The sequence below is a fragment of the Myxocyprinus asiaticus genome, chromosome 5 (genome assembly GCF_019703515.2).
Source record: "Myxocyprinus asiaticus isolate MX2 ecotype Aquarium Trade chromosome 5, UBuf_Myxa_2, whole genome shotgun sequence".
NCBI lineage: Eukaryota > Metazoa > Chordata > Actinopteri > Cypriniformes > Catostomidae > Myxocyprinus > Myxocyprinus asiaticus.
The window spans coordinates 25,214,097-25,241,717 of NC_059348.1; the positions used below are offsets into that span (position 1 = coordinate 25,214,097).

At 38.5% G+C, this 27,621-nt stretch overlaps 1 protein-coding gene across 1 annotated transcript; it reads right to left on the bottom strand.

Annotated features, from left to right (window-relative positions):
- Positions 1-51: 51 nt before the first annotated feature.
- Positions 52-25,304, bottom strand: LOC127440389 (ADAMTS-like protein 2). Its single transcript, XM_051696918.1, has 18 exons — positions 25,206-25,304; positions 22,462-22,604; positions 20,966-21,041; positions 20,642-20,744; positions 20,202-20,347; positions 19,699-19,822; positions 18,800-18,880; positions 18,538-18,713; positions 17,555-17,987; positions 16,312-16,672; positions 14,545-14,648; positions 14,312-14,438; positions 8,608-8,821; positions 8,150-8,305; positions 7,842-8,012; positions 7,565-7,741; positions 4,423-4,567; positions 52-3,674 (listed from the first exon to the last, which is right to left on the bottom strand). Exons 1-18 carry the CDS (start codon positions 25,302-25,304, stop codon positions 3,553-3,555), a joined length of 2,958 nt encoding a protein of 985 aa, XP_051552878.1. The 3' UTR covers positions 52-3,552.
- Between the last annotated feature and the right edge of the window lie 2,317 nt (positions 25,305-27,621).

Consider the following 27,621-nt stretch of genomic DNA (forward strand, 5'->3'; position numbering starts at 1 on the left):
ATTTACATTTTTTGCATTTCCCAGATTTATTGTGCGGCAATAAATACCTAACAATAAATACCTTTTTTTATTATCAGGAAGTTTTATTACCTTTGATCTATAAACATCAGAAAGCATTTTTCAATAGAACTATTTATACTTCAACATGTATCTACAAAAACCAACATCATTATAGGTTGCAAATATTTTCCGTACAAGGATTGAGCAAAAAAAAAAAATTCATCTGTTAGAGCATGGAGGTTTAGACTGAGCTGTGTCATACTCAAAATTCTGCTTTTGTGGCAGAAATTCTGTTGGAGAAAAAAAAAAAAAACTTCAATATGGCAACTGTATTAGAGAAATATTTCGGCTTCAATGCAAGTTAAGCTTAATCAACAGCATTTGTGGCATAATGTTGATTACCACAAAAAAATAACTTTGAGTTGTCCCTCCTTTTCTAAAAAAAAAAAAAAAGAAAAAGGTTACGGCGTGGCACTTACAGTGGAAGTGAATGGGGCCAATTTTTGGAGGGTTTAAAGGCAGAAAGAAGAAGCTTAATCTTGTTGGCCCCAATCACTTCCATTGTAAGTTCCTCACTGTAACCCAGATTTTTTTGCTTTTTTTAAAGAATAGAAGGAACAAGTCAAAATTATTGTGGTAATCAACATTATGCCACAAATGCTCAATTGAGCTTAACTTGTATTGAACCCAGAATATTGGTGGCTTTAACGTGAAGCGAGTCAGGTTAGGATTTTATAGACATCAATGTATTCGGCAATGCTGATGCGAATCATTTGAAAGCCCCTTTAAAGAAGTTGAGTAGCATTTCTATCAGAATACACACTGGTAAAGAACTGACTAGTAGAGAACCAGCTGGCGGTGGAATTTTTGTTGGTGTAGGATTGTTAGATGACTTACTGTCAAATGACCGATTTGTAGGGCTACTTGACATGGTCTAGAAAGTTGTATTGTCACTCAGAAAAGTCACACAACAAGAGCATGAAACCCAGAATTGGGATTCAAAGAATGTTTCTTTTAATCTACGAGGTTGGATATTTATAACTTGTCACTTCAACCAAACGTAAAAGAAATACTAGAACTGAATATCACCTAAGGAGAAGTTTGCTGGTGCTTCACTGTAGCCTCAAACTGGGATTTTTGTGTGCAGATGCTTGGCTGAGAGTGGAGTTCTGAGGGCCAAGCTCACTTTCCATGACTCATGCCTCATTTTAGCATTAAAGCAAATATTACAGCTAATATTTAAATGTCTACAGTGAATACAAATGAGAAATGTGATGTATTAACTCCATCTTAAAATAACAATAAAGCAGTTGCTGAAGCAGTTCAGGGGCCGGGATTGGACAGTATTTATTGATGTGAAATGTCCCACGGCAGTTTTTTCGCCCACCTTCTGAGACTGTAACATGAAGCCCTGGAATTCTGAGGCATTCTCCACCGCCTGCAGGATTACTGAGAGTTAAACACAGAGATGTGTGTTGACCTCCCCCGGCCTGCCAGTGTAACTCGATTTGACCTCTGCTTCTTACATAATCATGAGCTTTTCATCACTGAGGAAACAACAATGGTAATAATATGGAGAAATGTGAGACTATGTAATTACTCTAATAATGCACAATCATCCCTGCTGGGGGGAAAAAACAGCCTAAACCAGCTTAAGCTGGTTTGATGGTCTTAGTTGGTTGAAGCTGGTCTAGTTGGTGATTAGCTGGTTGGACAGCTGATGTCCCAGCCTGACCAGCAGACAAGTGCCCAAACCCTCTCGAAAACTCGCAAATCAGACCAGCTAAGACCACCGAAACAGCTAAGGCCAGTTTAATCTGTTTTTCTTTTCAGCAGGGATTTCAAGGTGTTAAGGTAGAATGACATATGACATTTGCATAACACTAAATATCACATTTATTAGTTATTTTAAAATGGATGGTCATCAATTAACCATCACCTAAAATCCAACCACAACAAGACAAGATCTTGTTCTCTGCTGCACTTTTCAGGATTACTTTTGCAAAGTGGATAGCCACATCATGTGTGCCTCATCCAGTGGAGGATGTGGGTTTAAGATTTTAGTTCTTTGAATTTGTTAACCTCCCACTTATATGTTTAATGTTACTTGAACTGGTGCTATTTTAGTGCATTTCTATGTTTATACTGTGAAATGCTTTGGAAATATTAATAAGACATTATTGTTACATACTGTTTTTTTTTTTTTTTCTAAGAAGGAACATTATCAAGAATACAACACAATAATCACGTGATTAAATATTTCAATCGACTGACAACACTACAACTAAATTAAAAACTTTGTCAAATGAATATCTCTGAAGTATTAGCTGCAGTTCTCTCCCTCGATAATGCTTTGTCCTGGTCTGATCGTGGGGTTGTTTACAGAGACTCTGTAAGGAGAGCTTTGACAAGAATCCTCCACAGTACCATTAGGGTAGACCATGACTCTTCTCATCAATTCAATGTGCAATCACTAATTTTAAACTGACTTGCAACTTTTAGTTGCATGTTAATAATGTTTTATGGTTGTATGGTCATTTTTACTGTGTATAATGTGCTTTTTGTGTGAGTTTAAAATGTATTATTTATTTTTTTTAACTTATTTTTATCTGCTGTACTCTTGATGTTGACCTGCTGTGTTTTGGAACATGGTAACTGGCCTAACCCTATCCCAACCCCGTAGACCATATATTGGACCAGCAACAAACCAGCTACCAGCTGGTCATACCAGCCTAAAGCTGATGTATTTTTTTATATTAAAATTTCCTCTCATATCCCAGGCTAATGTGCAGTTAGCTATAAGTAAGCCATTTGTAGACTGTTTTCACCTAAAAGTGTCCAACCAATGGAAGACGGGGGGAGTTTTGTAGAATCGGTTTGAAAACACTAAATGCTTTTGCTAAAATAATTCCCCAAAATCCTGTTGGTGATACTAGTGGTGCAGAAATTATACACTTTAGCTTTCAAGCTGGTTTTTGGAACATAGTGATAAGTCAAGCATGATCAAATTATGAGTATAGTGTTTTTGTGGGAATTTGAGAGTCTGTATGTTGTATTAAAAGATCAACACCATGTAACCCTGATGTCAAAAACACTTGTTTTATTTCACTATTGTATTTATTTCTATACCAAAAGTGGACACCAATGCAATGAATTCAAACAAGACAACAAAAAAACAGAATAAACTTTGAACATATAAGGTTTGTGTGTGTGTATTCATTTATAGTTTCATGTGTAAGAGCAGAATCAAGGCTTTTACAGTACAGAGGAGGAGCCTGCACAGTTGTTTGATCAGAGGACTGCGTGTTGAACTGATGGCTACTGTATGCAGTCTTGATCACCAGTAGATCCAGGGCTCCTCTGCAGTCCAGTTACAAGAGCTGCCTTTAGTGGGTCCCTGCAGGAGGGAACCACGTTAGGGCCAATGCCCTTATTATTATAGCACCTTTCTTTATGGAGGAGGAATTGACAGTGTTGGGTTGAAGATACTGGTCTGGGGTCAGTGCATCCAGTATGTTGAGGAGTGCCCCAGTGAGGAGCCAGTGAAAGCCTTTACTGGCTCTTGTTCCTGCAGGACAAACAGCAGGCCTTCCTGTAGTACCAGTGAGTGCACAATTTCACCCGCAGGACAAGAGCACAGTTAGCTGTTGCTTTATCTTGACAAGCATCCTCAGCTGGTGGGAACAACAAAAAAAAAAAAGACACTTTTAACAGACATAAAAGATAGGAAAATGGCAGACAGGGGTGGGCTGAAGTGAAAGTTGGAGACTTTAGGAAACCTGTTTGGAAACAATTATTATTTTTTCAATTCCGTTCGGTACTGCTACTATGTGCAAAAATGACACACTTTATTTAAGGCAGTTCTTTGCAGAGATGTTGGGAAAAGTGCTGTAAGCTCAACTCTCGGAACATTAATGACTGCAGCTCTGTACCATGTTCCCCACACTAAATCATCAACTGAGAACAAGGAATGTCATTGCTGTCCAAAACACAAAAGTGGTTGCCAAATTGACGAAATGCATGATGCACTTGCCCTGTGAAGTTTAGAAACAACAAAACATTAGTCTGGTCTAAATTTCACAGGGATTAGCTTGTGTTGTGCCAAGATAGATGCACATGTGCTTTTAATCGAGCCAGCATGCACTCATTGCTGTGTTTCATTAAAAGGTACAGCGTAAACTACTTACAACTGGCATGATCAAATAACACCCATGCCAGGGTGCGTCCTACAGCATCGTTCCAAATATAAGATAGATTGGATTTCTTTAAATTCACTCAAAGCCTACAGTGTGTTGTTGAAAATCTGCTAGGCATATCCGCTCAAGCCAATCTGGTGAGCTAAGTGTGGTTCCATTGTCTGTATCCATCTATAATGGTCTGTAGTGCTATGGTTTACTAGAATAGCGGAGTATGGTGGTGTACCTGGTGCCTCAGTGGTGCAAGGTTGCACCTCACAGCTCTGCCTGGCCTCAGGTCTCAGTGTGGAGTCACAGCTATGGCCCAGCTCCTCTCCTTGATAACACTTCACTTCTCGCACCCGTACTCCAATCCCACATGTCTTACTGCACTGCAGGGCACACAAACACACATGCACATGTGTGAGTGCCAAACATCACAAATGCTAAATGCTTTAATGAACCATTATGTAGAACAGAAAACAGAAAAAAAATATCAGAGACTTTGGAATTGCACCCTATTTGAAGAAGAAGAGAGAAGAAAGCCTTTATCATTGTCACACATTATACATTTTTCATATATACAGTGAAATTTGTTGTTTTCACATATCCCAGCTAAACTGGGGTCAGAGTGCAGGGTCACTGATGACTCGGAAAGTGGTCTTCATGGATGCTTTTCATAGACTGTGATGATGCATTTCCGTCTTTATTAAGCAGCATAAATCTAGTATTTTAATTATTTAAATTCAGAACTGTATTATTTTTTTGTTATATTACCCTAGCATTAGTAAAAAATAATAATAATCTGCACTGCTGAAGGAGTGACAGTAAATTGTGCATCTTTATCTCTTCTGACGTAATCCATCTCTGTATCTTTTTTTTTTTCTTCTTTTGGAAAGTTGTGGAAACGTAATAGTAAATTTTTTCTTGTGCTGTTGCAGCACATGGGTAAAAATAATACAAAAATAGTATCTGCTATGGTTTCCCATGTCCCTCTATAGAAGTTTACCCTATAGAAATGTGCAAAGGGTCTATTAGGTTTGTGCAAAATTTCATATTTTCAAAATCAACTATTTGGTCTTAAAGGAATATTCCTGGTTAAATACAAGTTTAGCGCAATTGACAGCATTTGTGGCATAATGTTGATTGCCACAAAAATTAATTTGGAATAATCCCTCCTTTTCTTTAAAAAAGCAAAAATCACAGTTACAGTGAGACACTTACAATGCAAGTGAATGTGGCCAATTTTTGGAGGGTTTAAAGGTAAAAATGTGAAGCTTATTCAAAAGCACTCACATGAACAGTGTAAAGTTGTTTAAATTGTCATTTTTACAGTCCTTTAAGGGTTTGTTGACATTACATTGTCTTTAAGGGTTTGTTGACATTACATTGTCATGGCAACGAAGTTGTAAAATTGGCTAAAACTTGAAACAGAAAAGTTTAGTAAGTGATTTTATTATACTAAAATCATGTTAACACGCATGATGGTTATGTCTTATGGCTATACTTTTGAAAAAGTGAGTATTTTAATGTTCAAAAATTGGCCCCTATTATGTCCTTGGACGTATTTTAAGTGTATTTTTTATTTGTGATCATTTGTTTGTATCTTTTCGTTGGGGAGGTGTTTCGTCGTAAGGCGTATTCAATGTGGTAATATTCTATCTGTTTTGGTTGTGTATTTTGGGGTGGGAATGTTTAGTTTTGCATGTCTGTTTTTCCCCTGGCTTTTCTCCTCTCTCTCTCTCTCTCTCTCTCTCTCTCTCTCTCTCTCTCACTCTCTCACTCTCACTCTAATCACTACCAGGTGAGAGCACTAATGAGGAGTTCTCCTGATTGGTCTGGCTGTGAGCTGATGGAGGATAAAAGCTGCTGGAAAGCTTCATTCTCTGTCTTCTCTCTCCTGGCTCAGATGTGTTGTTATACTCCCTTGTGAATTTGTTGTATATGGGTTGAGATTGCGTTTGTGCCTATTGAGTGAACTGATGTTGAAAGGTATTTTCTTAAGTCAAGTGTGCCTTGGACTGATTACTCCGGGAGCATTTGTAGGGAGGTGGGTTCCGTTTTGTTTAATATCAGTTTTCTCTCGTTTTTGGGTAGAAAGGAGTTAGTATGTTTGTGTTTTTCAATTTTCTTTTCTAGGAAATTTAGTTGACTCCCCCCTTTAGGAATTAGTTTATTTTGTTTGTTATTTTGGCCTTCACCCCCTTCCTTTCTCATTATCAAATGCTTTTTGCTTTCCAAAAACTTTATTTTGGAGTGCTGGGACAGAAGAGGGAAACGAAAACCTTATGGTTTTCCCAACCTAGACTGGGACGAATCATAACAGCCCACATTCACTTCCATTGTCACCTCAATTTTTTATATATATATATATATATATATATATATATATATATATATATATATATATATATATATATGAAAAGTGCTGTCGAATGAGCTTAACTTGTATTGAACCTGGCATATTCCTTTTATGGAAGACCAGCAGTAGGCTGGGTTAAGGGTTATGTCCATCAGGCATGTTTCTTGGGGGATGTTCACATAGAATACATTCTTGCATTCAAAAACAGTTGGATCGAGAGCAATGGATTGGAACAGTATGCAAAGACACTTTTTTGTAAAAATGAAAAAAAACTGTTTGACATCTTAAAGGTGCACTCAGTAGCTTTGAGTCATCTTGGACTTACAGTGACACCTAGTGGTGTGGATGCAGCATCATTCAAAATCAACAGTTTTCAGTAACAGATGCCATTGTAAAAATTCACTATTCAGCCATGACTGATTTAATCCAATAGTGAAAGTGTCCAATAACAAGATGGTTACTGAGATTAAGCAAGTAGTATTCAGATGGTCATGTGATTTTAAAATGGCAGCCCCCATGAGGGGACCCCTGCCCCAAGTAGAATAAAACAGCTTTTGTAAGGTTACTGATATGACTACAGTCCTCATCTCATGTGAGTGCTCATGATTTATACATGTTTCAAAATTACAATTCATTTGTTTAGGAGTAAAGAAAAAACATTTTATGGGGAAAAAATTACTGAGTGCACCTTTAAAAAAATACATCGTTTATGGTGCAAGACATTGAATAAATGGCAAGATTTGATGCAATGGCCAGATACATCCATATTAATGATGACAGCAGACTGTTCAATATAACTGACAGATATTCAACAAAAATAGACTACAAATGGTAACTATATGTTTTACCTATAACTGTGTCATAATTTCATATTGTATTTTGCACTGTACTATAAGTCACTGCATGAGCCTAATGTAAACATTCCAAAGAACAAACCACATAAAACCAATAAGACTGTGAATTTAAAAAGTTTAAGGAGAAGACTTGTGTGCATCAAACCAGTTAAACTATAATAACCACTCCTAACCTGAGACCAGGATGTTGTAAACCACTTGGAGCAGGGTCTCTCAAAACAGGCCGTGCTGTCTGCAGGTTTGAGGGATCTGTCACATATCCGGTCGGGGAACTCCTTAAACACGCCCCCCTCCAGCCCTGCACAAACCACCTGTCGCGTCTTCACCCCACGACCACATGTGGCATTACACTGGGAAGGGAAAAAAAAAAAAAAATAATAGAGTAAAAGGCTCATTAAACACGTAGGAGATGGAGAGTTAAACCTGAAATTAGCACAGTGAAGTTCCCACCTGTTCCCACTCTTGCTCCACCCAGTGGGCGGGACAGTTTTTGTCTCCGCATGGATGCACTGCCAGCGGCTTCAGCTCTGAATCACACTGTCCATCAGAGATCACCTTCCCATTGCTGTTCTTACACACCACATAGCGCCTCATCCTGCCCTCCCCACATGGCCCTGAGCACTTAGAGAGAGACAAAGAGACAAAGATAATATAATACTTAATGGACATTTTGGAGAAAACTTAATAGAAGATTTCAAGGTTTTATGTGATATTTTACAGGATGGTGCCATAATTTGATCTATAATCCTGAAACCCACCGGCCCCCAGTCAGAGACAGTCCACCTGCGGTCACAGGGTGGGCCTTCACACTCTCTCTGGCTGACTGGCCTATTAGACTCATTACAGAGCCTGGCCTCCATGGAGCAGCGCACCTCACGGCTCTTCACCCCACGACCACCACACCGTGCAGAACACTATCAGAACATAACACACAACCTATTACCTGACTGTGAGACTGATTCAAGACTACATGGTCCACACCCTTAAAATGAAAGACCTCATATTTAATCAAAACAAATAATCAGGGTATTCTACTACATTAATGTCTCTTGTGTTCTTACATGAGATTAGTACAGTGTAAAAATCCAATTTTTCTTTAATCCATTAATACAGTATACTGTATATGTTGTTTGTAAGATAGCAAGCTGTAGGGTGTTGCAATTATGGATACACTGGACAACTGGAAATTATTTCATGGTGTCTTCCACACACTGACCTCAGACCAGTCTGAGATCTCCCACTGAGGACCGCAGCTTTTACTCTTGCAGGCTTTGCGTGTCATGGGCTTCTGCAACTCTGTGGCCTGGCACAACTCATCATACACAGAGCTGTCAAATCCTGGTGCCATCATCTTCCAACAGCGCACCGTCCGGAATTGAAACCCTTCCCCACACGTCCGGGAACACTCGCTCCAACGACTGGTTTCCCATCTGCCTCAGAATACAAGAAGTTGAAGGAATATTCATGGTTAAACACTACTTAAGATCAATCGATAGCATCAGTATGGCATGTTGACGATTACCAGAGCAAATAATTTCGAAATAATCTTGAATATGAATATGTTTAAGAGTTACAGTTACACATTTAAACTAGTGTGACAGTTGCATATTTTCACTGATTCTTGAGATAAGGGACAAAACAGGTTTTAAATCTTAGTTTTTATTTTTTAATACTAAATTAATTTGAAATGGATATATTTGTAGACAAAGGTCTCAGCTAACGAACTGTGTAAGGGAACAGGTTTTTATAAAAACACTTTTTCCTGAAAATTGACATTTATTCACTTTATAACTTACATATTACTGTGAATTGTGTCAACTCTGTCAGACACACTAAAAAGCATGCTATTTTAATTTGATCCATCCAACAAGAGTCTTAAGTCTTTAATTATCTAATAATAGTGTTCAGTAAAGGAGTTAAGTGATAAAGTTCAGAGTTGACGAAATGTTATATTTTTACATTTTAATCAGTTGTTGTAGACTGGAGCCATTTTGTTTTTCCTCAGTTGAAGCTGCCTCTATTACCTAAACTAAAATGCCAAAATTATTCCACAACTCTTAACAGAAATGATTAATGAAAAATGAGAGACTTAAACATTGTTTTTTTTTTAAAAAATATACATATATATATATATATATATATATATATATATATATATATATATATATATATATATATATATATATATATATGTGTGTGTGTGTGTGTGTGTGTGTGTGTGTGTACACACTGGTGGCCAAAAGTTTGGAAAATGTACAGATTTTGCTCTTATGGAAAGAAATTGGTACTTTTCTTCACCAGTGGCATTCAGCTGAACACAATGTATAGTCAGGACATTAATAACGTGAAAAATGACTATTACAATTTGAAAAAATAAAATAAAATTCAGAACTTCTTAAACTGCTTCAAAGAGTTCTCATAAAAAAATCCTTCACGCGCAGCAATGACAGCTTTGCAGATCCTTGGCGTTCCAGCTGTCAGTTTGTCCAGATACTCAGGTGACATTTCACCCCACGCCTCCTGTAGCACTTGCCATAGGTGTGGCTGTCTTGTCGGGCACTTCTCACACACCTTACAGTCTAGCTGATCCCACAAAAACTCAATGTGGTTAAGATCCATAACACTCTTTTCCAATTATCTGTTGTCCAATGTCTGTGTTTCTTTGCCCACTCCAACCTTTTCTTTTTGTTTTTCTGTTTTAAAAGTGGCTTTTTCTTTGCAATTCTTCTCATAAGGCCTGTACCCTTGAGTCTTCTCTTTACTGTTGTACATGAAACTGGTGTTGAGCAGGTAGAATTCAATGAAGCTGTCAGCTGAGGACATGTGAGGCATCTATTTCTCAAACTAGAGACTCTGATGTACGTAACCTCTTGTTTAGTTGTACATCTGGCCTTCCACATCTCTTTCTGTCCTTGTTAGAGCCAGTTGTCCTTTGTCTTTGAAGACTGTAGTGTACACCTTTGTATGAAATCTTCAGTTTTTTGGAAATTTCAAGCATTGTATAGCCTTCATTCCTCAAAACAATGATTGACTGACGAGTTTCTAGAGAAAGCTGTTTCTTTTCTGCCATTTTTGACCTAATATTGACCTTAAGACATGCCAGTCTATTGCATACTGTGGTAATTCAAAAACAAACACAAAGACAATGTTAAGCTTCATTTAACGAACCAAATAGCTTTCAACTGTGTTTGATATAATGGTAAGTAATTTTCTAGTACCAAATTAGCAATTTAGCATGATTAATCAAGGATAAGGTGTTAGAGTGATGGCTGCTGTAAATGGGGCCTGTCTAGATTTGATCAAATAGTGATGGTGTTGTTTTTTACATCAGTAATGTCCTGACTATACTTTGTGATCAGTTGAATGCCACTTTGGTGATTTGAAATACCAAGTTCCTTCCAAAACAGCAAAATCTGTACATTATTCCAAACTTTTGGCCACCAGTGTATATATATATATATATATATATATATATATATATATATATATATATATATATATATATATATATATATATATCAGAATCAGAATGAGCTTTATTGCCAAGTATGCTTACACATACAAGGAATTTGTCTTGGTGACAGGAGCTTCCAGTACACAACTATACAAAAAACAGCAACAAGACTTTTAAACAAATGATTAAAATTGAATAAAAAATAGATCAATATTGAAAAGAAAAAAGTATATATAGAATACACAATAAACAATATATATATATATATATATATATATATATATATACATACATACATACATATACACACATACATATACACATATATACACATACACATATATGAATATATATACATACATACACACACACATACGTAGTGCAAATCTAAATACAAATCGGTTATGAACAGTGCAAGGGAATGTAATGGTAGAAGAGTAAGGATGTGTTGGATAATATAAAAAGACTAAGCTGTGTATTGCACATTAATTATTGCTTAAAGGGGCAGTTTTAACTGTTCATGAGATGGATAGCCTGGGGGAACAAACTGTTCCTGTGCCTGACAGTTCTGGTGCTCAGAGCTCTTAAGCGTCGGCCAGAAGGCAACAGTTCAAAAAGGTAGTGGGCAGATTGAGTGGGGTCCAGAGTGATTTTTCCAGCCTTTTTCCTCACTCTGGAAGTGTATAGTTCTTGAAGGGGGGGCAGGGGGCAACCAATAATCCTCTCAGCAGTCCGAACTGTCCTTTGTAGTCTTCTGATGTCTGATTTCGTAGCTGAACCAAACCAGCCAGTTATTGAAGTGCAGAGGACAGACTCAATGACTGCTGAGCAGAACTGTATCAGCAGCGCCTGTGGCAAGTTGAACTTCCTCAGCTGGCGAAGGAAGTACAACCTCTGCTGGGCCTTTTTCGCAATGGAGTCAATGTGGGTCTCCCACTTCAGGTCCTGTAAGATGGTAGTGCCCAGGAACCTGAATGACTCCACTGCTGCCACAGTGCTGTTTAGAATGGTGAGGGGGGACAGTGTTGGGGGGCTCCTCCTAAAGTCCACAATCATTTCCACCGTTTTGAGCATGTTCAGCTCAAGGTTGTTTTGACTGCACCAAACAGCCAGCTCCCTTCTATATGCAGACTCATCGTTATCTCGGATGAGGCCGATGACAGTGGTGTCGTCTGCAAACTTCAGGAGCTTGACAGAGGGGTCCTTGGCGATGCAGTCGTTGGTGTAGAGGGAGAAGAGTAGTGGGGAGAGCACACATCCCTGGGGGGCACCAGTGCTGATTGTACAGGTGCTGGAAGTGAATTTCCCATGTCTCACAAGCTGCTGCCTGTCTGTCAGAAAGCTGGTAATCCACTGACAGATAGACGTGGGAACAGAGAGTTGGTGTAATTTAGTCCGGAGAATAGCTGGGACGATGGTGTTGAAAGCTGAACTGAAGTCCACAAAACGGATCCTTGCATATGTCCCTGGTCTGTCCAGATGTTGCAGGATATGATGCAATCCCATGTTGACTGCATCATCCACAGACCTGTTTGCTTGATAGCAAATTGAAGGGGATCTAGAAAGGGTCCAGTGATGTCTTTCAGGTGGGCCAACACCAGTATCTCAAATTACTTCATGACACAGACGTCAGGGCGACAGGTCTGTAGACATTAAGTCCTGTGATTTTTGGTTTCTTTGGGATGGGGATGATAGTGGAACGTTTGAAGCAGCATGGGACTTCACACTGCTCCAGTGATCTATTGATGATCTGTGTGAAGATGGGGGCCAGCTGGTTAGCACAGGATCTAAGACATGCAGGTGAAACGCCATCTGGGCCCTGTGCTTTCCTTACCCTTTGTTTTTGAAAGCCGCGGCTCACATCATCTTCACAGATCTTAATTGCAGGTTGAGTAGCAGGAGGGGGGAGGAGGGGGGTTGCAGGAGGTGTTGGTGTTTGTGTGAAGTGAAGGTCAGAGTGGGTGTGGGGTGTGAGATTGGGCCTTTCAAATCTACAGTAGAACACATTCAGGTCATTAGCCAGGGTTGGGCGTAGGTGTCCTGTAATTCATAAGTTGATTCATGCCACTCCACACTGATGCAGGGTCGTATATTATTTTAGCCACTCTGATTCCCTTATTCAGTGTGTTCCTGGCCTGATTGTACAAGACTTTATCCCCACCCCTGTAAGCATCCTCTTTGGCCTGACGAAGCTGCCTGAGTTCCACTGTAAACCATGGTTTGTCGTTGTTAAATGTTAAATAAGTCCTAGTAGGAATGCACATATCCTCACAGAAACATATATGATGTAACAGTATCTGTGAGCTCATCCAGGTCTGTGGCTGCAGCCTCAAAAACACTCCAATCCGTGCAATCGAAGCAGGCTTGTAGTTCCCGCTCTGCTTCGTTGGTCCATCTCTTTAAAGTCCTTACTACAGGCTTAGCAGATTTTAATTTCTGTCTGTAGGTTGGAAGAAGATGAACCAGACAGTGATCAGAGAGTCCCAAAGCTACTCTAGGAACAGAGCGATATGCATCCTTTATTGTTGTGTAGCAATGATCCAGTATGTTTCTGTCTCTGGTTGGGCATGTAATGTGCTGTTTGTATTTGGGCAGTTCACGTGTGAGGTTTGCTTTGTTAAAATCCCCAAGAATAATAATAACTGAGTCCGGGTATTGTTGTTCTGTGTCTGTGATCTGATCAGTCAGCTGTTGCAGCGCTGTGTTCAAACACGCGTTTGGCACGATATACACACTCACCAGAATAAACGAGGAAAACACCTGCGGCGAGTAGAAAGGCTTACAGTTAATAAAGAGCGCTTCCAAATTAGGACAGCACATCTTTAACGTTGTTACATATATATATATATATATACTGTATATATATAAATGTATTTTATTTTGTATTTACCAGACCATGTGTGAAAGGGGTACTCAGAGTTATAGCTGACAATGACATTGTCTGATTTATTCAGGATTATAAAAAAAACTGATGCGAGTTGATGCAAAGTTAGGACACAACTTTGATAGGCAGTTTTGTATGGAAAATATAATTTAAATTGCCTCTTGCTGAGGACATTAAGTTACATGTGCTTTCAAGTATAAGTACATGCATTTTAAAAAATGTCATTAAATTATTTAAAAATATAAGTAATGAATGCATTGGGTATACACATTTCCTTTAGATTTTACATTTCCAGTATTTATATTATTGTGAATTTCTTGATTTTTAACATTAAAAATTACTTTTTTATGTAGGACATGGTTTGTCCCATATCTCAAGAATCAGTGTTTTAAATGTGTTTTCACAGTAGAGTATACGTGCCCGATACAGTACGTTCAACAGCATGTCACAGATGTTGTCAATAAAGCTTAAGTTGTATTTTACCCTGAATATTCCTTTGAGCTCAGTGGACTACAAGTAGATTTATATCTATGTCAATTATTGTAAAGCTCTAATAATCACATAATGTGCCCTGTATCGAACCTGGGCAGACACTCTTTCCCTGTGCAGAACTCATGTGTGGGCTCTGGCCTGGTCAAAGCATCACAGTAGCTCTCATCCACCTCTGACCCATCAAACTTCACACATAAAGCATAAGATGTGCTTATACCTACAGAGATAGAATATAATGTCAAGCTTGTATGTGTGCAGCTGTATTACACTGGAACATGTGTGTGTGTGTTCTGTCTTTGTGTATATTGTGCTCGTAATTGCACCTGTGGTACATGTTGAGCTGCAGGGTGCATACACAGATACCTTCCATCTGTACATGTCGGCCATGCTGATGTCAGGATCCAGAGATTCCACCTCAAACTCATTACTGTTGGAGTACGATGAGAGAGAGTGAGAGAAAAGGAGAGAGGAAGAAGGTGAGCAGCGTTAATGCAAGTTTCCAATGTCTGTTTCATTTTTTCTCAACTTTTGAATTACCTCACCCAATTTAAGGTATTGTTCACCAAAAAAGGCTAAATCTGTCATTATTTACTCACCCTAATATCAATCCAACCCCGACTTTCTCTCCTCCATGGAGCACAAAAGGAGAAACTTCAAAAAGTCTACACACGAAATTTAAGACAATATTCACTGTCAAATCAAATCATTAATAAAGTGCAGAAATCAAATGTGGAGGCAACATTAATAAGATCAAACCTTACGAGACACAATAAGAACCAAGAGGTTTGATGTTATTGAAGTAGCCGCCAAATTTAATTTCAATGCTTTATCAATAAATTAATTTAACAGTGAATAAAAACTTACATTTCATTCTGTTACATTTACATTTATTCATTTGGCAGACTCTTTTATCCAAAGCGACTAATAAATGAGGAGTACAACAGACACGATTCATCTAAGGAGGCAGTAATAAGAGAAGTGCAGTAATACAAAGTTGCAAGTTGCAAGTAGAGAGGAAGGTGAGAGACAGCGGCAAAAGAATGGATTGAGAATTTTTTTAAGAGGAAGAAAGAAGACAGTTATTAGTAAGATTGGGTCGAGTGGTCGGGAAAGAGATGCCATTCATCACAAAAATTGATTGAATGGCTTCAGAGGACTTGAAATATTGAGCATGGCTCGATATTGGTTATTTTTACTATGTGTTTTTCTTTTCAGATCAGAGTCACTATTCATGTTAATTTTATGGCTTTGGAGTGACATTAGAGTGAGTAAATGATGATGGAATTTTCATTTTTTGATGAACTATCCATTTCAGATTTTTAATTTATATAATGATTAAAAAATGTCATTAGTAATCTAAAAATCAGCTAATCAATTACAGTGAAAAACAATATTATTTTATTTCTAACAAGACAATAGACACTTATACTGTATGAAACTCTGTAGATAAAATTATCAGATTTTTTATATGTGTGCACCTACTAATGGTATTCACTTCCTGTGTATCTTGGAGGATCATGGAAAATTTACCGGAATTAGCCATTTAATCATGGTAAAAGCAATGTAATTGTTGGTCAGAAAATGCAGACCTATGAAATTTTTCGTTTTAATTGAATAAGGTAAAACTGGCATTATTCTTTTTTTTTTTCAGTGCATAAGCTAAAAATAAATGCATTTACAGTAATACTCATCAGACATGACCTTGAATTTACCCAAGAAAGTTCTGAAACTTACATACTTTCTATGTTTACTTGAGTCTGACCCTGAATTCAAATAATTGAACTACAATACCATCAGTACAGTTGCCACAGCAGTAACTTTAAATCCCCTAAGTTCCTGAATATCCATATTTTTAAGAAAAGTTTCACCTATTTTTCATAATTTCATGTTAACTTTCCCTCCGGGAATTCTTTAGCTGAAGGCTGGGGAAGAAAAAGTTGCAAATCTTTGTCTACTCTAACTAGCACATCTGCGGAATGGATGTAGTGAAATTTTGAATGATCAGTGCACGTTTCCATTCATAACAAACCAGGCTAGACTACGGCAATAAATATGTCAGAACATTCATCGTCTTATGCCCTCCCTCTGACCTCTCGCTGTGGGGGGTCTGCACTGACTCCACCTGGTGGAGCTGAAGAAGGCCGGGCTGGTGATTTGTTGAGTCATTAGTCCTAGGCACAGAATGAGGCCCAAATACAGGTTCCCCATCCGGACCATGCATGTCCAGATTGCCTGGGTAGATCTCCAGTGTCAGGCTGTTTTCCAGAGAGGAGTTGGAGTTAAGCTTGAGAATGGCACAGCCCGAGACTGCTGAATCTTCTTTACAGGGCTGTCTGGAGTCTGAGGGCCATGGAGCCCCATCATAGAAGAGACTCTTTAAAGCAGGTGTAGATGTGTGATTGGAGTCACTTGAAATAGACGAGTCACCATCGATCAAGTTGGTATCAGGGCCTGGACAACAGAAAAGCACATTAAGATTTAATCAATCAAGACCTAATCGATAAATGGTGACGTTGATTGATGACACTGAATTTAAGATTAATGTTTTCTCAAATAATATTAGATAAGGCTATTAGATTAGCTTTTCTGAAAAATACATACATGAATTTAATGTTAAACGTGTAAAAATATGTCAAAGTTAATTTTGATAATAGTGTATAACCTCATGATTCATGGTAATTATACTGTTAAAACATTTTAAACATACCAATCAACTAATTATTTATTGTAACAAACAAACACTAGTTTAGTGTAATCAAAACAATAGACCCTTATATGCAAGCTTACAGTATAGCCAAAAATAGCTGATACTTGAGTAGCTGATCTATATCTGCATCTATACATGCTATTAATAACACTTCCTGTATAGCTTGGAGTATTGTAGGAAATTGTAATACAATTATCCGGAATTAGCTATTTAATTACTGCATAAGAAATATAGTTATTTGTCAGAAAATATAGAAAACCCTACTGTAGCCCTTTCTGAGCTAAAAGGCTTTTGTTTTGGGCATAGCCAGTTATGACTTGTAGAGCTACAAGTCATAACTAGCTATGCCCAAAACAAAGCCTTTTATTTCACAGTGTATAGGCTAAAAACGTATGCACTTATTATTGACCTGAACTTCAACTAAGCAAGTTTTGACACTGAATTTATTTTCACATTTGGTACAATAGCTTTAATTTTTAATTGTAATGGTTTCTTTTTACAGAAATCAAACAAATCAGACTTTATGGTGAATCGATCCATGTCAAAAGGTCTAGTGTGAAAGCGACATGAAAGGTCAGTTATCCATTGAACAAAAAAGGTCTCCCCCCAAAGATTACAGTACTTACCGAAACTGCCTTGTGTCTCAAGATGGTGCATTTCACCATCTAGCTCATTCTGAAGGACCTCACTCACGGGTCTAAATAATACCAGGCCAGGCAGATCGCTGAGGTTAACAGAGGCCTGAAGTTCCCACAGCAGCTCCTTATGGCCCACATGCATCTCCACATTTTCTCGAGGAACCAATGAAGCACTCTGATTGCCTTTCTTTCCAAACTCCTTACGAGCTTCGATTTCATTATGAGTGGAAAAGAGCTCTGTAGAAGAGGTGTTCACCTGCTGGTCTGCCAGTGATGGGTCTTTGGAAGTCTTTGACATCAGGTTGCTGATTTTAGGCTGCTCAGGGGTAGAGGGCATGGGTGGTGCCATTCTCGGCTCTGGAGCTCGAGGAACTGTGTACTCATATGTGATGTGAGGCATCTTTCCATTGAAGTTGTAATACTTTGAATAAAGAAAACAGCCTATGATGTACATGAAACAGGCATAACTTCAAACTGTAGTAATTAGTAGTGATTAAGCTACTACTGTACACTACATGGCCAAACGTATGTGGACAGCCATGTAGTCTTCTTAGACAAACATTTTTAGTAGAATGGGGCGAACTGTGCAGAAAGATAGGACCATAAACAAATGGTTTACTGAGTCTTGTGTGGATGAACTTAGACCTGAATCTCGCTGAAGACCTGTGGGATAAATTAGAACACAGACTGCAAGCAAGTCCCCATTGCTATCCCCACTGAGCTAGTACCAGACCTCACTGATGCTCTTGTGTCTCTATGGGAGTAAATTACCACAGCCATGTTCCAACATCTAGTGGAAAGCCTTCCCAAAAGTGATAGCTATTATAACAGATTTTTTGGGTGTTCACATACTTTTAGCCATTTAGTGTGTAGCCAAGGACTGCTGGCAGAGTTTGAATTATCAGACAATCACATATGAGGACACATAAAAATGTGGTTGTGATGCATGTAGTACATACCTATATACCTACCATGACATTCAGGGCCTGCTGGGTGGGACCCTGAGCCATGATGTACTCAAAGCCATCAGAGAAGAGGTTAGCTGGCCTCCTATACTTGAACACTGTCCCAGCAACATGGAAGTTTCGTGGATTGTCGATCACACTGTTTCCATTGAAGAAGAAGTGACCAGCTTCATCAGACAGAGCTAGATAGAATGATGAAATTAAGATAGGACTCTCTCTCTCTCTTTCCACACCAAAATAATGATTGATCCACCAATTAAACTCTTACCCAAGATATTTTCAGTTTTCCGCCGCTCAACGATTTGGATATCTGTGGCACCAACTGGTATATTGGTTATAAAGACATAACCTAAAGACACAAAGACAAATTAACATTACAATTAAAATAAAAAATTATGAAGTATTTCTATAAATAAAACTTGTCATATTAAATGTGTTGTAAGCGATTTCAGCTGTTTCGCTAAATTCCATTTTTCGAACAACCGCAAAATTAACAACAGGTCTTTCTCCAACACCCTACAAGACATGTCAACAAAAGACATGTCTCGCTTCTCAACTCATTTTTGGCGCCCCTGCATGGATATTTCACCCGGAAAAAGGAGCTCACACATAACCTTACGCCCAACAGCTGGGGGCTGTGTTTCAAATTTCGGTAATCACAGACCGATTTTGGCAGAAGAAAACTCAGCCTACTCTTTCCAATTTCACTGTGAGATCAGTCTGGATATAATGGCCCTGACCTCAATGAGCCACTTTCAGAGCGTTATGACAGTAAATCACTGTTTGTGCATATTATAAAAATGAATGTAGAATTCATAAAATGTATCCTACCTGTCGCTAAATTATCTCTGACTTTTAAAACAGCAATTTCATTCGTAGTACATTCGTAGTGGCTATTTTTCTAATTGGCTAAAAATAAAGTGGCTTTTAGGCTGTTTTCAGGATGATATTAACCTGGCAAGAGACCCCCTTCCTAAACTGTAAAGGTAGATTTAAGGTAGCTTTATATTTTCATGTAAAACGTCCCAATTTTATTGTGTAAGAAAAATAGTAAGTGTGCCCATATATCATCACAAAGTTATAAAATACAAACTAATCATAACAAATCTGACAAAATGATGATCAGCTGGTGGTCTAAGCAACCCTTAATGCTAACATAAGGTATACCTAACTGTGTGATCCCTTTCCGGTAAGATCCTGACACACGATAACAAGAACCTCCATTTCCACCACAGACTCCACATTTGTCTATGGTTTTACTGGAATACAATTTCCCATCGCACCCTACCACCTGCAATCAAGACAACAGAAGATTTAGCACTAAGCATGATCTCACAAACACAATTTTATGTAAATGGAGAAAAAAAAAACTAAGAGGGCAAAAGATTCAGTCCAGTCAATAGGTTGTACAAACAAAATAATAGTTCACCCAAAAACAAAAATCTTGTCATCTTTTACTCACCATCATATTTCTACAAACTGTATGACTTTCTTTCTTATGTGGAACACACAAAAAAAGATGTTAGAGAAAATGTTAGCCTCAGTGACCATTCATTGTATTGAAAAAAGATGCAATGGAAGTGAATGCTGACTGAGGCTAACATTCTGTCTAAAATCTCCTTTTGTGTTCAGTGGAAAAACGAAAGCTATAAGTGTTTTTTCTGACACACCTGACACTGGCCCTCAATGCAAACTCCCTGATAGATGCCGTCCCTGCAGAATGTCCCATCATGGGCGGGCACTAACAGCTGCCTTTCTCCTGTGGTTGTGGTGCACTGGAGGTCACATGGCTTGTTGGAGATGCTGATGTAATCATCTGAACAGGAGGTGACATCAGCAAAAACATCATGACAATCTAGGCTTTAGAGAATTCCTCTAGAGATAATAAGTCTTTATGGCATGGAGAGGCCTCTTTTGCACATGGGGGACTATGGACTGTAGAAATAATCCTAAAGGGGCATCTGTGAGTTATAATAGAGCTGGCCAGAGGCCAAGACAAGAAATTCAGTAGAGCTCTAAGCCTAGAACACTGAAATGCCAGGAAGGAGAGCAAATTAACTAAGGCAATCAGAGAAAGGTGGAAAAGGAGAACACTGAAGGACTTTTTTACCCGGATAAAGTGGAACCCACTCATAGTGCTTCCTGCCGAAGGCTTTGGCATTGAATTGAGAGCACTGGTGCTGTTTGAAGCTGATTCTGCTGTTTGGGCATGGCTAGGCAAACATCCAGACAACAATAAAGACAGAGCTCGTGAGCCAGGCAGCAGGTCAAAAAGCCTGCAGATATTGGAGCTTAAAGCCAACATGTGTAAGAATGCATAGTTATGCCAGTTTGCTTGGGTGGAATATTCCACCCAGTAACACAAACATGATATTGCAGTCACATTACAATCCCTTAATTATAAACAAAAATATTTATAAACGTTAGGACATACCTGATTTGTACACAGCTGATATTGCTTGGATGGTCCAAAGCAGAAGGAACTGTTGATGTTTTGGGTAGATGTCAGTCTGAAAATGTAAGTCCATTTAAATTGGCCTTGATTTGACTTTTTAACATTTAGTTGTTCATGAGAGGATCACTTGAACGTCATTGCAACAGCAGCTACAGTAATACACTCTTGTGAATCTCACTAAGATCTACCTTTTCTGCATATGTTGGAAATTCCCATGCTTTTTCACAGCTTTTTTTTGTTTTGTTTTTGTTTTTTTATTTGGTACCATCCCTCTAAACTCCTCCATACATGACTCTGCTCATCTTTCTAGCTCTCCCTGTACCCTCCCCCATGCACACACCTTTCAATGCCTCCACCATACTGAGAAGTGCTAATGGGAGCCAGCTGGACTAGCTCAGCTCAGGCTCTTATCTCCTGTGAAATCTCCTCAAAATGTTTGACCATTTGCACTAAAAGCCATTTTATAAATATGTTTGTCATTTTGAGCAGGATTCCCTGTGTCGTGTGGGCCATTGGAATGATGCTCATCCCATATGACATTCCTTAGTCTATCTGTGTGCTCTGGAGGACATTAGTCAAGGGGGAATTCTCTCCCACTTTCCCCCTTTTCTCAAGCGAGGGTTCACTTGGGTTAGTCCATGCTTTAGTAGAGTCTGAAGGGGAAATGTTGATTTATCCACAGCTTATCTTTAATGAAAGCAAGAACTACGTTTACATCCATTTTCAGAAGGTCCTCCATGGAATGATTACTTCAGGGTTGCTACATCCTTTGACCAATAAGTTTCCATGACTTTCCCATAACTTTGCCAGTCATTTATGTTTATTGGATAAATATATATGTATATATATAATTTTATAGGGATTGCGCACACAAAGAGTAATTTTTGCTGAATAAATATTTTAGAGCAGAGCATAACTTAAAAAAAAAAAGTTATACTCACTTTAGAAATTTTTATGACTTTACTAGACCTGTAAGTCACAATTTAAAAATGACTAGGGTTGTCAATCTATTAATTTAAAAAAAAAAAAAATTACTTGAGATTCTGATTAATTAATCGAATCACGGCCCCCCAAATAAAGATAATTCAAGTGTATTTTCAAATTGTCATTTTCTCTATATCCTGCTCAAATACTTGGAGAAAATAAAGCTTTCAGAACAAAATTTTATGTGAACCAGTTATGTAAAAAGCAAAAATGTGAAAGAGAGACACTCAACAGGATTGAGCATTCAGGGTCACATTAAATGCATTTTTAATCTACAAGTTGATCATGAGTGACATTACCCGGTGTGAAATGTGAGTTCAGACCAGGGTCAAACTGACAGCTCTCAACCCATGGTGGAGAACCTTGCTCAAAGTATCAGGCCTGTCACTTCTAATTAGTACAAAATAGGGGGTCCTTTTTCCTTGGTTGACCTGGATCTGAGTGAGTTTGTGTGAGCCCTCAAGCTGTAGTGGTAGTTGAGAGTGGTTTACCTCTGATACAAACAGTGACGCTCTTGAGAGCGCACTCCTCCTTCGCAGGTACGGGAACAGGTGGACCAACTGCTCCATTCACCCCACCACTGAGCTACCTCGTCTGGCTGCCTCTGGAAATCCTCCCTCCCCTCACTGCTGTCCTGGCAAAGATATAGACAGAGTGCTTCACTGCTGCACACTTAGTACATGATAACATGGAAAATCTGTAAACAATGGCAATTATTGTGAGCCACAAGCGCTTCTCTGTCTAACTTGTGGGCAAAAGCTGTTATGACCTTCAAGGCAGGCACTAATTTTAGTTAAATATTGTGATGTGAAAATAGGAGAGTAGAATAAAGATGAATAGAAATAGAAGACTAGAGACAACCAAAGACACTTTAGCTAAAATTAAAAACAGAGCCCATGGCCAGCTATGAATTGCTCCTGTAGGCAAATTAAGCAGACTCCTGTTGTCTAGACGGCAGGTTAATCGCTCCTCTTCAAGCCTTGCATCAGTGAACTTTAACACAACACAGGCACGGCTCCATGGAAAGTCTTGTGAACCTCTCAAAGAGAAGCGCTGCCCAGCATGGCTGATCTCAAACCAGCTTTAATGGGCAACGTTTGGATTTAGGTAAAAGGAGATGGATTTACACAAAGGTCATTTTCTTCCTGGAGCTCTATGCACCCATTGACCCTTCCTGTATAGTGCACTGTTCAGTCGATAAATGACATTTGGAAAGTTATGGTATATTCAAGCATGAAATCCACTTTCTCTGCAAGGGACATTTTCATATACAGTAGGTGTGTTCTGGTGTCTTTTTCAGAGCCCTTCTACAAAAGTGAGCCTAGAAGGTTAGCAACAACATACACAACATGGAGATCCCATAGACATTCTATGGGTGGTACACTGGCAAGGAGACCAAATGCCATTTTTTTTTATGGATGTCTATGGAGGAGATGCGTCAGTACGCTGAATTAACTACTTTTGTGAGGAAACAACCCTAAACAATCCTTTTGGAATGAACTATGTGTGGAATTTACTACGATAAAATTACTATTTTATAAGGAAGACACTGACAGTTTTGCAACAGGTACTGTAGGTGTCAGTTTACGGCTCTCCTCATTCATTAGTATGTTATATACAAACAGTGACGTAATTTTGTAACACTTTAGTTCACCGTTATGCTCTCTCCTATGGTAAAAACGCAGAGGTAGTTATCTTGGTATACAACATCTCTGTGTTTTTCCACCATTAAGTCCCTTTAAAGGCACAAATAGGACTACAGTCAAATGTATGCCTACAGTGGAATACGGCCCTCCAAGCAAGAACACTGACAATTACTGCTGGCTTACAGAAATGGATAATGGAATGCATAGTATTATGGGGGATTGGCAGCCCCCTTCTACAAATCCAAACAGCTTTGCAAGAGCCACTCCAGTGTCCCCCGCCCCAAACGCAGGGGATCTTATGATTGTCCAAACAAGAGTCTGCATGCCCATATGTTTTTTTTTTTTTTCTGAATGCCCTTTGGATGTTTAGATTCTAAACAGACAATAGACTTTTCCCCAATTTTTAATGCAGTACTAAACCGGAGACCCCCTTAGAAGACCACATGGGCCCTGTTTCGAAATGTCACTTCAGCTGAGTTTAGTCTGCCAATGCTCATTAACACGCCAAATCAAACATAAAAACATCTTCTGCAGAATAACAGTGGTGATATTGCTCTCAAACATTATGTATTATGTGACTAAAACAACCAATGCGTTATGGCATACGCCCGCGCTGTTTTTCAATCGTGTTTCTATGAAAACATGTGCTAGGCAGACGTCTTTGACGATTCGGCGTCCCGCTTTTTTTCAGCGTCTCGCGCAGGAACGCCACGTTTGTTTACGCCACGTCGGGTTAAAAAGAACGGTACATTTTCAAAACGCGTTTAGAGACGCCCGCGTTCTGTTCTATTCGTTGCGCTGCGTCTAGCTTTTAGCGCAAGAACACGTTCGGTTTGAACTGCCCCCAAAACCAGCTGATGCGCCTCGACTCAACTCACTCCACTGTACTCGAACAAAAAAAGTCGAGTGAAAAAAGAGCTTCGTGAATTTTCAGAAAAGTCATTCGTGAATATCAAAACGGTCTCAAGATCTTTCAAAATATCAAATCGTGTTCACGGTAGGCAAAATCGCGGTCATAAATTTTAAAAAACAGACATAAAGACTCCAATGGAGCTTTGATCTTAGAACCGAAATCAGCGCACAAAGCGGTGTAAAAAAGCAATGCTGTGCCCGTGGAGCTGGTAGAAACCGAATTTTGGCGTGAAAGTTTGACGTTCCTCCTGCCACAGAGGCTCTTCTCGTTTCCCGCTTTGTAACCGGCATTTGTAACTGAGCGCTTATTTAAACCGGTGTTAGGGGTCGTTCAGACCGCACGCGTTCTTGCGCTGGAAAAATAAAGCTAGACTCAACAAAAAGAACAGAACGCAGGGGTCTCGAGACGCGTTTTAAAAACGGATGTTCTTTTTAACCTGACGCGGCGCCTCTGTGCGAGACGCTAAAAAACAGCGGGGCGCGGCGCAACGGTCGAAGACGTCCGTCTAGCGTGTGTACACATAGGAAAACTGTCGTAGAACTGCAAAGACTGCCTCTAAAACGTGTTCAGTGTGAACGGCCCCTTAGTAGATCAAGGCTACAACTTTTTTACCAAAGCCAAATGTATACTAAAATACTGTTTCATTGCAAACTATACAACAATTAATGCGATTTACCTTCAAATTTGCACCTGTTGCTGTATTAATAATCCATAAGTGTAAGACAATGTAGTGAAGAAGAATATGTCCGAATCTTGCAGTCCAGAGACAGTACATGGTTCATTTGAGAACAAGGAGACCTCGCCCCCCTGATCTTAACCAAAGACTAAAGAGAGAGAGAGCGAGAGAGAGAGAGAGAGAGAGAGAGAGAGAGAGAGGGAGAGGGGCTCGCATGCACTTTGAGGTCTAACAGAGAACAAAACCCTTGATGCATTAATGGTTTTACAACCTGCTGGAAGAGAAGAAATGGGGGGCTGGTCAGCCCGGCTGTGATTGACCTTGTAGATTTCAAAGGACTCCACAGCATCCATCTCTGCGAGGATGAATGAATGGGATGTCCAGAAACAGAGATTAGCTCACATTTGTCATGTAAACGGCCTGAGTGAACTACACAAGTAATAACAGAGGACAACTTTTTACACAAAAACATATGCTGCTTGCTCTGAAGTAGGCCTACTTGGTTTTCAAGATGACCATAGCATGCCTGTTTTATTTTATTACTGAATAAAACACATTCCACTATAGTGAATATATATTTGAGCCCCGTTTTTATGTTAAAACACATTTAATTATAGCCCACCCAATGGCTACTTTTCCCCCTAAATGAACACAATGTTAGTCATATTGAGAGATTTCTGTAGATTTTCTGTAGATGCAAACTGATCAAATGTATACATTTAATATGTTGGAAGTCGCTTTGAATAAATACCAAATAGCATGCAATTGTTATTTGGCAGATTTAATTAATATCTTAATGGATAGATAAATCTAATCTCCCATTTTATTAATGGTGAATTGATACAAATTAATATTGTGCAACATTAACCTATAATGTCAATGTTTAACATCAACTCTACAATACTGAACATACAAAAAAATAAACTTTCAAAACATAACATTAGTCCTCAAAAAAACGTATTTTCTTGTCTTATTTACTTCATTTGTTAAACTCAAGGCATTGCATATTGGTTTCTGCCACACTACAGTTTATGCTGAAATATTGTGGATATAGCAGCCTTTCTTTTGAAGTCAGAAAAGCAGAAATTTCTAAGGTGAAGCAGCAAACAGACTCAAAAAGTAAGAGGAAAAGTGCCCATTTTTGCAACTCGAAAAGTGTATGTTACTTTAAACAATGCAACTGTTCTTGTGCCACAATAAATTTAGACATGATCAGACACCCCACCAAAGAGCTTTGTGTCCTACCACTGTTCCTCTGACTATACATACCACTTGAAAATGACAATTGAATAACAATACCCACCACTTACATTCTGTTGTCATTTCTTTCTATATAAATGTATTATTGTTTATACTGGATAAGAGAATATCAAAGCAATAGTTTATAGCATAATAATGACTAATTTGTAGTCAAAATAAACTGACATTAAAACAACCATTTGAGTGTATTTTTGTATTATTATTATTTTTTTCATCTCAATCATTAACATCTGGAACATTGCCAGGCTGTTGTAGATACTTGATCTATGAAACAATAGACACCTGTGAGGAAAAGCATGGGTTTTGATTAAAGACCTGTAACCGCATACTTGTAGTTGTGAGTCAATGACAAGAACAGCTTCAGTGCTGGTTCACACTGCTGAAGGGCACTGTACCTACACAATAAACTTTTGTGTTCATGGAGCTGCCAAACTAAAGGGATCTTTCTTTGACACTGACAAACAGTGTGGATATTCCCACAAAAAAAATGTAAAAGTAATGATCAAGCATTACTAAAGACAAAGAGCTATCTGTTGGCATATTTAAGACATCCCTAAAATGCATGACACTATCATTATACTGATTTAATGTTTGACATTTACAGTATATATGAATTGGACTAGCATTTATACATGCATTCCTTTGCAGTAGTCTGGGCACAATAAAAAATAATCATGATGCGATCATGTTTAGCCTGGAGTTGGAATATGTGGCATGCTTTTTAATAAAAACAGTATCAAAAATTATACATAAAGCCTGCTATATCAGTTAAGAAGGAAATGTGTGTTTCTTTACAAATCCAACCGTTTAGTGTTAAAAAAAAATGCTGTCTACTAAAACGTTTTTAACTTCCCACCATTATTTCTCAGGAAAGAAAGATACAGTTCAGTAAACACAGTTTGACCTTTTGTGACAACATGCCCCAATAGTGGGACATGTTGTCACAATATGAGGTCAGGGAAAACAGTCTACTATAGGTTTTTCAGCTAAATGTAAACAATTAAACAATTATAAAGCAAAACAATTCATGAAACAGCAAAAATGTAAAAGGAGACCTATAAAAATATAGAACCATTGTTTTGGCCAACAAAACTTGTAATGAATAAATTGTATAAAACACATGAGGTAACTTGTCTCGAGCTGACATTTATGAAAA

Bases quoted from the DNA above. Each gene is read 5' to 3' on its own strand.
- LOC127440389 (XM_051696918.1), bottom strand. From the start codon at position 25,304: ATGTACTGTCTCTGGACTGCAAGATTCGGACATATTCTTCTTCACTAC. The intron at 18,881-19,698 runs GTATACCTTATG...TTGTGTCTTTAG, and splicing joins GAAAGGGATCACACAGTTAG to GTTATGTCTTTATAACCAAT. The intron at 8,013-8,149 runs GTGGGTTTCAGG...TCTCTCTCTAAG, and splicing joins CTGTCTCTGACTGGGGGCCG to TGCTCAGGGCCATGTGGGGA.